The 11,577-nt window shown below is 31.3% G+C and overlaps 1 protein-coding gene across 1 annotated transcript; it reads left to right on the top strand.

Moving 5' to 3' along the window:
* Positions 1-5,868: 5,868 nt before the first annotated feature.
* LOC108486570 (vesicle-associated membrane protein 711) lies at positions 5,869-8,451 on the top strand. Its single transcript, XM_017790729.2, has 4 exons — positions 5,869-6,336; positions 7,141-7,331; positions 7,682-7,845; positions 7,987-8,451. The coding sequence occupies exons 1-4, from the start codon at positions 6,120-6,122 to the stop codon at positions 8,075-8,077; spliced, it is 663 nt and encodes a 220-aa protein (XP_017646218.1). The 5' UTR covers positions 5,869-6,119; the 3' UTR covers positions 8,078-8,451.
* The last annotated feature ends 3,126 nt before the right edge of the window (positions 8,452-11,577 follow it).

The following is an 11,577-nucleotide window of genomic DNA, read 5'->3' as shown; positions in this document are numbered from 1 at the left end:
AAATAATCAAGAATTGAACTTACTTGCAGTAAAAATATGAAAAAACAGCTTAAGGGAACTCTTCCATGGTGTTTTTGCTGATGAGAATGCAGAAAAATAAAGAGAAATCTAGATAATTCTACTTTAGTCCTAGCTTTATTAAGTAAATTTTGCAATTTTCCAATTTTGCCCTTATTTTCTTGGTGATTTCATGCTCTTGCCGTCCAGCCCAAATAGACCTTGGGTCTATTTCCCTTTTAAACCCTCTTTCTTTTATCATTTAAGCTATTTAATCATTTCCCATAATTTTGCATTTGATACAATTTAGTCCTTTTGTTCAATTAGCTATCAAGATTTTAAAATTTCTTGACGAAACTTTAATACTAACTTATAAACACTCCATAAATATTTATAAAATATTTATGGCTTGATTTAAAATTTCCGAGGTCTCGATACCTCGTTTTCAATTCTAATTATTTTAATATATATATTTTGTACATTTCACTATTTCAAAATTTTTCCTAACTTCACATTTAACTTATACTCACTAAATTAATAATATTTCCTACTCATTTGTCGGATTTAGTGATCTCAAATCACTGTTCCGACACCACTGAAAATTAGGCTGTTACAAGAACCGTCTCCGGTGTTAGGGATGGAAAATCAAAGTACGGTATTAAAATCTGTCTTATGATGTACCCACCATAATATCGGAAAAAGTTTTTTCGCCTTCCTATTAAAGAAAAAACATCAAAAGAGTGGGTGGCGTTTAATTTTTTTGTCTCGTGTTTATAACATTTAATTTTACCGTCATTATTATTTTACATTAATCGTAAATAAACGCATCATCCATCTAAAAAAATCTTAAATATGCAACAAACACGTCATTCACATAAAACAGATGAAAAATGATACAGATGATGTAGTGTCACTGATTCATACAATCATTTCCCTAAATTACAAATGCATAAATAAAAAAATTAAAATATTCTAAAACTTCCATGAAAGTTTTAGAAATTAAAAGGTCATCGATATAATTGTTTGGGGTTTTAGAAATTAAAACTCATTCATATAATTATTTGAAGTCAATTTCAATAAAATCGAGATTATATTATTATCATAATACTAAATCCTGAACTACTTAATTAAGCCTCTATTTCAATTGAATTAAAGTTACAAAATTTATTAAAGGATGTCTTGGTTTGAAAACTTTAAATTTCAATTTCAACTATATTCATCACTAGAAAAACTAAATGCATTGATAAAACTAAAAAGAGATTGTAGTGATAATAAAGATGAGAGAATAGTAACAATAAATATAAGAGAATATAAGAAAAGATGGGATGAAAACTTATGTATGTTGTTTATTTATAGGATTTTAACTATCATAAATTACAAATACATAAATAAGAAAATTAAGGTATTCCATAATTTTCATGAGAGTTTTAGGAATTGAAAGTTCATCGACATAATTGTTTGAAATTTTAAAAATTGAAAGGTAATCCACATAATTATTTGGGGTTATGAAAATTGAAAGAACATTCACATGTGAAATATTTACAATATTTCTCTAGAATGTCTATCATTGAAATGTGTCTTATTAAAATTTTATTAGTTAAAACTATGTGGGATAAAAACCTTATAAATGAAAGAGAGCACATAATTTCTCACTACATTAAAAACCTTTACTAGGAAAACTCAATGGAACAAAACATTGACTAAAAGAAATGAGTATAACATTGTTTTAAAATCTCCCTAATGGCAACATCACATTACATCTTTGAGTCGACGAGTTTCAACATTGTATACCAGCCTTTTAAATGTTGTAGTTGGCGATGGCCTTTAATTGAGTTATTAATGTTGTATTATCTATTAAAAATTTTGAGAGATTTCAAAAGAACCAAATCCAAATTCTTAAAGAAAGATATTGAGATTTGTTTATAAGTCATTATACTTCATTTAGCTAGTAAGAAGGGGTATAGTTGCACATTAGGCCCAAAATACTAGTCTATATAAAGGGTAACTTTATTATTCACAGGTCATTATATTGATTTAATACAACTTTATGAAATTTTGATGTAATTAACTAGTCCTACACTTCAAAAGTCTTCCCCTAGTTCCTGCAGCTTGTTGATAATCCGGAGTGCATCTCCTTCCAACAAATTCTTCGATACCTAGTTTGTAGAGTAGATTCAAGAGCCTTTTTTTTTTTTCTTTGCTGTCAAAGCCTCTGCTGACTCGAGGTTAGTGACCGTCCCATGCTTAACAACTGCGCAAGCCAACACAAATCCATTACAGTCTCTTATCAAAATGCCTCCTCCACCAGCTTTTAGTTCACCATCAAAACTCCCATCGAAGTTCGCTTGAACGAAGTCCGGAGGAGGAGGCTTCCATTTTTGCATAGTAGAAGCCTATTTAAGCGCTGACCAATAGCTATTCACTTTTCTAAATTTATCCCAGTAGCTTTTGATGGAGTTCATTAGATTACCGACCGTTTGCTTCTTTAAACCATTAATCTCCTTGTTCCTTACATTCCATAAACCCCCAATCCATCATAAAAGAAGCTCCTTGTCAATGCAGTTGGTCGTTGATTCCAGCCAATCCACGCCATTACTGGTTTCAGATTCCATAACCTCGGTAGGGAACCTACAAGCTAGCAATGCTAACTTAGCATTACTACAGTCCTTCAAAGCAAGCATCTCACGTTTACAGCTAGTGTCTGGACTATTTAAACGTCTCGCAATATTAGAAGTCGTAGGTAGAATGTCACAACAAAGACTCAGCAAAGTGACACACTCTCGGCAGTAAGGAGGACTTCCAGATTTTCTTATATGGGCCAAATCTCGAAATTCTTTCAGCCATGGCTCTATAAGCACCTTTAACGGAGTATCTACCATTACTACTTGGATGCCAAATTAGTTTATTCTCTCCATTACCATCAAAAAGCTTAATATTAAGAATTGCTTTGGCTTCATCCATGCAAAATCAAGGATTTTGGGGATTGAGAAAATTAGGGTAATTAAGTTTAGGCGGGTATATTAAAAGGGTTTGCGATTCCTTACATATACGATTTCAATTACTAAGGGGGGTTTTGCTATTTTTGCATCCATTGTTAAATTATATTTTATTATTTTTATTGGTTAAATTAATTTACTTAAAATTTAAGTTTCAGACTTATATATTTCAAGTAAATTCAAGATATGAAATATTTTCATTCCAAGGAAAATTAATTTTTCATCTTTCCTTTATTTTGTTTTGAATTATCAAATTTTGAAAATTTTTCAACAATTTCACATACCATCGTTTCTTTTTATTTATTTTATTTATTTATGTTTATGCTTTCATCTATAACAAAGTTAAGTTGTCAAAAAATTTCTCAAGTTTTTAGGAGTTTCTTCCCTTTGAGAGCTTTTTTTGATACAATATTAAATGTGAACTGAGGATCACACGATTTAAATTTGAGTTAAACAAGTGTCAAGACTAGAGGCGAAATCAATAAAAAATTTTAAGGAGAGCTAAAATTAAATGGTAATTTTACTATAGCAAAATATAATTTCATCATTTTAATAACTTATATATTTATAACTTTTAAATGATTAAATCAAATTTTTATATTTTTAGGGAAGGTCAAAGTGTAATTTTATCTTTATTAATTTAAAATTTTAAAATTTTAAAAGACCTAAATAAAATTTTTTTATTTTAGACAGATCAGGCCTTACCAGCCCTCTAATTTCGCCTCTAATTAAGATAACACTATATAAATGTTTTATATAATAATAATAATAATAATAAGGAACAAAGAAGTAAAAAATGTCAATCTAAATTGAACATTAATGGGAATCAATATATAAAGTATAACTTTACACCCATGAATGTCGAGTTCTTAAGTCAAACTTGTCAACTAACATTCTCTTTCATTATCCCCTCCTTGATTTCAAATAAATTCTCCTTAATCTCAAATAAATTCAATAATGAAAAACTTATACTAACACATACAAGTGTCGAGTTACTCCTCCAAAATATAAAATGTACTTTGGAAAATCTCTCTAAACCTATTTTAATAAATAATACTGAAATCTACAATGCTAAAATAAATAAATAAATAAAACCCTAATTTTTAATTTTAATTTTTAATTATAGAGATAAATCTTAAAATTATATATGAATTTTGATCAAATATGCAATGCTATACATAAATTAAGATTTTGTGCAATTTTACACATGAAAATTTGATTTGATTCTATTTTCACAAATTATTGAAATAATTATCGATATAACATCACTTTATGTTTATATATTGTATACATAAATAATTATATTTATCTAATATGAAAAAAAGTGATATTTTATTTCTTTAAATATATATATTTGAATCACAATTAAAATTTTATGTATCTATTTAAATCACAATTAAAGTTTTATGTATGTAATTACACCAAATCAATTTGATTAATTAATTTAATTTTAATCGAAATTTAAACACTCTAACTTTACATATATTATTTAACATTATTTTAACCGTAAAACATGCTTTTAAAAAGTCAAAAGCAACAAGGAGGGCCCTTACTCTGAAGATTAGACACCATAGTATGGTCACATATATTTAGATTGGAGCACTTCAATCAGCCTAGGCCCAACCTTCAGTTTAAATAGAGTGTGAATTTGACAACCCAACCACCCACCCTTTTATCTTGTTTAAATGATGACAATAGGAATGAGTAAGGTTTCCACGCTTAACATCTGTTTTTTGATAATTTAGCCATTTCAGTCTGCAACTCTTTCCACTTCTCCTCAACCCTAAGCCATAATAGCAGAAATACTAAGAAACATCTTATTAACATGTATATAGTTCAACTTAATAGATTCTATTTTCATCTGATGAATGATTGGTGATTTCGAGTTTAAGTTATCTGCTCGTTTTGCAGGTAAATTTTACTGGCCTTCGCCATGGAGAGCTATATAATGAATTAGGAGAGCCTTCCTCTATAGACCAAATTCCTCTTCAACATGGCTTTTTAGATTTTTTTAAATAATTTTTATCTAAAAATATTTTCCTTTTTTTACTTTTAGAATTAGAATTAAATTCACAATTTTGTAAATTATTTGAGGTTGAATTTATTGATTTTTTAGAATTAGAACTAAATGACCAAATTTGTAAAACATTGAGAGTTAAAGTTTTTTTAAAAATAAATTTATTAATTCATTCAATAAATGGAATTATATAATTCAGAGAAAAATTCATTAAATTAGTTAAATTTTTAGATTTAAGATCAAAGTGATGAAATTTGTAAATTATTTCAGGATGACTTAAATTTTAAATTTTGAAAACGTTGGCGTTGAAATTGAAAGTTTTTGAGTTTTTAAGTTTAGTGACGAAAATAGAATGTACCCAAAAGTTAGGTGACCACCCCGGGAATTTACCCTTAATTTTATATGTTATTGTATAATTTAGAAAGGACAATAAAAGAAAGACAGGCGAAGAAAACAAATAATAAAGCGCCAAACGTGGGTTATTTCCTTCTCGTTGAAAAACCGAATCAGTCAAGTCAGTCTCCGTTTTCACCTTTTCTTTTTTCCGCCAAAAATTACAGCTTCAATTATTCAATGTAAAACCTTTACCCCAGCCCCCCACTTTAAACATATACTTTTAAAATTTTAATTTTTATTTTAAAACCAAAATCCAATTAATTTTTGTTAATTTTAAATATATATTATTAATTAAATTTTAATTTAAAATTAAGACTTTAAATATCATATATTCAAAATTTAACAAAAATATATAAAATGTTATCAATTAAATTTTAATTTTAAATTAAATATATAAAAGTTAATTTTAAAAATCAGTATTGAGGCATATTTTAAACCTAAATTTTATCAGCCAGCTAATTAATTCGAAGTTTGAAAGACAACGAAAATAAAGCTTTTTTTTTTATTTCTTTTAAGTTTTTTTAGGATTATCTAATTCCTAACAGCTCAATCATTATCAAAATCAATCAATTAAAAATAAAAAAAATAAGAATAAGAATAAGCAAGGAAGGAAGGAAGGAAGGAAGTTCATTCTTAGGTAGGAGGAGAAGAGCAGCTAGCTTGAAAAGAGCCGCTGTCTTTTTGATATATCAGCCAAGGTTTTGAATTTTTAGATGGCGATACTATACGCGCTGGTTGCGCGTGGATCAGTGGTGCTGGCGGAGTTTACGGCGGCGTCTACGAACGCTAGCGCGATTGCCAGGCAGATTCTAGAGAAAATACCTGGAGAAAACGACTCTCACGTTTCGTATTCACAAGATCGGTACATCTTCCACGTCAAACGCACCGATGGACTCACCGTTCTTTGTATGGCTGACGAAAGTGCCGGAAGTATGTCAATAACCTATCTCACTTCTTTTTTTTTTTTTTCAAATGGAAATTATTGTGAAAGTTAGTTTCCATTCTTTTCTACTGAAAGTGAAGCTATATTAGATTGATGCGATGCGTTTGTGTTTCAGTTTCAATTACTTTTCTAAGTACTATTTGTTTGTTTCAAGTTCTGAAATAAAGGGAAATTGGAGATAAATACTATGTAATTTAGAAGAAAGTGAAGTTTAATGCTTGGTTGACGATCTAGGGTTTGATTTGAAGTTCAAAAGTGCAATCTAAATTTTCTAGAAGTTGAAAATTGGTAAAAAAAAAAGAAAAAACGGATTTTTCCTCCTGATCATGTCTTTTCAGCAATAATAGCAATGGATAATGCTATGTTCCAAGCAATTGTTGCTCATCTTCTGATTTTGAAGGATCCCTTCTGGTGTTTATTGCTGAGTTGCAAACAGAATATTTATGTTCTTCAGAACAGTCTTATGATTTTCTACTAATCATATGGAGAATTTTAGCTAGAATTTGTTTTGGTTTGTAAGCTAAGTTACTTAAACTGCTGTGAGTGTTGAATACAGATATATTCAATTTTTCTGTACTTTTCTTTTTATGTATTTGGAGTCTCATATCCCCTCATGTCTGGATATCACTTGGAACTAGTGTTCTAGTAAGTCAAGAAAATGAAAAGTCAGAGAAACATGGTTTGCGAGTGCTTTTCCATTTTTTCTCTTCTTGCTAAGAAATCTATGGTCCAAACTTTTCTGATAATAAATTGTTTGAATATGGCGGATGTGTTTATTTTATCTTTTGCAGGGCGCATTCCTTTTGCATTTCTTGAAGACATTCATCAGAGATTTGTGAGGACTTATGGCCGAGCTGTCTTTTCAGCCCTTCCTTATGGCATGAATGATGAATTTTCAAGGGTTTTGAGTCAACAAATGGAATACTACTCGAGTGACCCTAATGCTGATAGGATAAATCGACTAAAAGGTGAAATGAGTCAGGTAGGTTTTAAATTCTTTGAAGCTGGTTATCAATTCTTTTATTTCTAGATTCTCATTAAAAGGTTCTTTTTCGTGTTCAATCCGAGAACAGTGGTGTTCATTTGAATGCACAAGGATGAACTTTTACCTACTTCAAGGATTAACTATATTGTTGTTTGCATCACATGGAATATCAATTTTCCTTTTTGATCTCTATTACAGACCATTTAACATGTCACATTTAAGGTGATCCTTAGATTTAATTGTCACCTGCAGTTATTGCCTTTTCAATCAAGGGCATTCAACTTACATGTTTTGTTTTCTTTTTCTTTTGAGACCATGCTCTCATGATGTTTATTGTATTCTAATAGGTGAGAAACGTAATGATAGAGAATATTGATAAAGTTTTGGAGAGAGGTGATCGGTTAGAATTGCTGGTTGACAAAACTGCCAACATGCAAGGAAATACCTTTCGCTTCCGAAAGCAAACTCGCCGTTTTAGAAACACAGTATGGTGGAGAAACGTCAAACTTACGTATGCTTTCTGAACCATTTAACCTCACTTTTTTATGTCTACATGAACAGTTAGCATTCTTTGTAAATTTGCTCCTGGAAATAGAAGAGGTACTAGGATTAGATGAATTTATCTCTCACTAACTTGCTTTGCACATTGCAGGGTTGCTCTAATAATCCTCCTCCTAATAATTATTTATGTTGTGCTGGCTTTTGTTTGCCATGGGATCACACTACCTTCGTGCCTAAAATGAGGTCAAGAGCTTGAGATTCAAACTCCTTCGGTACTTGCCCCCTTTCCTCTTGCTTATAGTTTTATTTGTTTGTTTTTAGTTATATATAATGTTTATGTTGAGTTGAGTTGAGTTGATTTTATTATTTATTTATTCAATGTGAAGAGCTAGAAATGTTATGCTTGTTCCTGTGTTACCATGTTTCTTTAGGAATTCGAAATTGTTTGGTTTTGTTTTGAAGACATGGCTTGATTACTCGAACTTTATGGTGTGTGTGTGTTTACTTTTGGGTTAAAAGTCTATATTTTTCTTCATTGCTACTCCTGTTTTGTATGTTTTTGAAGTTTTTTTAGTTATACAAACAACATTAGACTGATGTTCAAGTTGTTTACAAATGTTTATGCGAACTCAACTGCTTGTTATCAAGGTATGCCCTTTGGTTACATGCATTACAAACATCATGGGAGCTCACTCAAAAAAGCTGTAGATTGTAAAAATGCAACAAGTTTGATATTTAAATTTTGGCTTGTCCCTTTATTTTTCTTCATGATCTTTAAACATCCTTTCTCATGAAAGGGCAGCCGCGGTTTTTCAAATTATGAAAATGAATTATGAAATTACTTGTCCAAGGGGTAAATGTGGTGTTTCTCAAAGTTTGACTGTCTCAAAGCTTCAAGCTTACCTGCAATCAATGATCAGTTGAATTAAAAAGGCTGTCTTGTTGACTAAATGGAGTGGCAAAAATATTTGAATTCAAGTTTTTTGTTGACATCAGCTTTGGTTTTGATTCCTAGATAATTCTTTACCCTCACCCTTTATATATTAAGGTTGTCTCCCTCCTTACAAAAATAACTTGTTTGAAAAGAGCTTCCCTAAACCAAACATTCTTCCTTGTATATAAGGACCTTGGCAAAAGTGTTATGGAGGTTCTTATACTATGAATCAGATTATATTTTGTTCTTTCTACTTCAAAAATAGATAAATTAGTCTTTATATATTAGGTCAAAGTGCAAATTGGTTCTTTCTATTAAAATTTTCATCTATTTGTACTGTTAAAAATTGGCATGATTGACAGAATAACCGGACAAAGACATTTTACGTATAATATGTATTTTATGCCAACGTTCGTGAACCAATTTGTAATAACAGAAATGGATGAAAATTTTAACAAAATGATTAGTTTACTTTTTGAATTTTTCTTATATTTCTAGAAGAATAATGCAATCTGACTTTTATTCAATAAATTTTAAGCGAGTACATTGAGACTCACAAGCTTTAAGTGTTCCAAACAATAAGCTAGGTTATACACATGAATGCCATTGGTCCGTCAATCGACATGCCTGCGCTTGAAATCTTTACACTATTGGAGGTAGTATATATCGTGAGGGGATTTCTTTGATGTTAATCAAGAACAATCACCTCGAATTTACATCGTGTTTTCTGTTCAAAATGCACTGCAGCTTCCCTCAGGTGTTTCATGCGAAGAGCTAAACCATACTTATTTAAAAATTCCTTGAAATGGATTCAAGCTATCGTTATCTTGAATAGGAGTGATCATTCCACTGCAAAATGCATCCTATTAAGTAAACCAGAACCTTTTGAAAACCAACCTTAATGTAATTTATATTCTTTTAATTTCATTAAATTTTTTTATTACTAGCACATTCAATCTAATTTTGTGAAAGTGGATTTATTATGCAGATCTGATTTATTTTCTAAACAAAATTAGTTCTGGGTCACTTGCCAATTTTAAGTCAATTTTTTCATGAGAATTAATTAAAGTGACTGAATTTATTAATACTAAATGTTCAATAATGTAATTTGATTAAACTAAAGGTTCAAATTGATACTAAATTCAGTAATCTAAAATGTAGGTTGCTCGACAACTTTGTTCTACTTCTTTTAATTTCTTCGGATCCTTCATTGCATGATTTACTACAAACAGAAACAATGACGAGCCGTAAGAAAAACCTCTGATACAGCAATTTGCAATGTTTTGCACTGATCTGTAACATTAACTTGTGGTGGGCTTCGTAGCTTGAATTTAAGCAATGCTCTACAAGTTATTAATGGACACGGAAGCCATTCAAATGAACAATGTCAAAGACAGAAGGAAAGTATTTTTGTAATAAATGTTAATCTTTAGTCACATATTGGACTTGTACAGTGAATGAGGGCTGAAATATGTAATAAGCATTTCCATTTCAACAACCATATCGGAAGCATATTCTTGACTAAGCAGATTTATCCCTCACTTTGAATCTCTTTTAATCTCTTTAAATAATAGTTGGATTGCATTTTACTTTTCCTCTCATATTTCTTTTATATGAGATGAAAAATTGATATGATTTAGAGCTTATCCATTAAAAATGAAATGAATATACTTAAATTTGCTTCGACCAACTCAAGGATGCATTCCCTGCTTATTTTCGAATCTAACTTTGAATGATCTTACGATACATTTACAGCTGTAAAGGTGTGCAAATTGATATATTTACGAATTTTAAATATATGTTTCCTCTGTATATAAGATGTTTGGGTCTTTCAATTGCAACTGTCACCGAATTTTAAAAATTTAGTTGAATAAAAATTTTATATAGATTTGAGAACTTTATAACCCACTGACTCCTTGATTCTTCTAATTACAACCTTTTTCTTTAGAAATAATTGATGAATTGAGAACTACCCAGGAAATTCAAATTCAACATTTCATGGCTATATTTAGAAACATCATGCCAATGAATCATGAAGTTTAGGGTCTGATTATAGCTTGGGGATTGATATATAAGAAGATGGCGACTCAGTGGGATAACAATCGTGGGATTGTCTTCCGACTAAATATCACTGTGAGTTTCGACTACACTTGGACTTCTCGATCCAAATTAAATACCACCAACTTGACCTTTGATCATGGTGGAATTTGACCTGTGGTCCGCAAATTTTCACTTATTCTATTTCTATTTCTATGGTCCGTTAGTCAGTAATGTGGGTTGGCTTGGATTACTTAGTGTTGCGCGCCTAGGAGGGCAGCGCGCTTTGGGATGCGGAGGAGCTATTTTCGCCCAGCCCCCTAACCTAATGCGGCACCGGGTTCGGACCGCAGGGAACCGTAGCATGGGGGGGACGTCTAATCCTTTTGCCGCCGCAAGGCTGGCTAATCGTACGCAGCAGGCTCGAAGACCCCTGGTTCTGGAAGGCACATGAGTCCGAACGCTATGTTGAATGTGCGACCGACACTACACTACGTAGGTACCTGTGCAGGTGAGGCGTCGGCCGGTCCTAGAAACGGCGGCAGCGGCGGGAGGAGTTAACGACCGGACGTGCTGCAACCTAGGGATCACCAGGCAGCTCTTTCGCTCTATAGGGATCGGGGGGGCATAGCACAATTCCTTTTGGAGGAGGGTTGGTTTGCCTGGGTGACTGATCCTTCAGGGAAGTCTATCATGCAATCAAAAGAATTGATCTTTTTGAGAAATCGATGTCTTACTCCATTACTTTGAAGGAACAAAACAAGAGAACAA

Source organism: Gossypium arboreum, chromosome 7 (genome assembly GCF_025698485.1).
Source record: "Gossypium arboreum isolate Shixiya-1 chromosome 7, ASM2569848v2, whole genome shotgun sequence".
Classification (NCBI taxonomy): domain Eukaryota; kingdom Viridiplantae; phylum Streptophyta; class Magnoliopsida; order Malvales; family Malvaceae; genus Gossypium; species Gossypium arboreum.
This window is presented reverse-complemented; position numbering and strand designations above follow the sequence as displayed.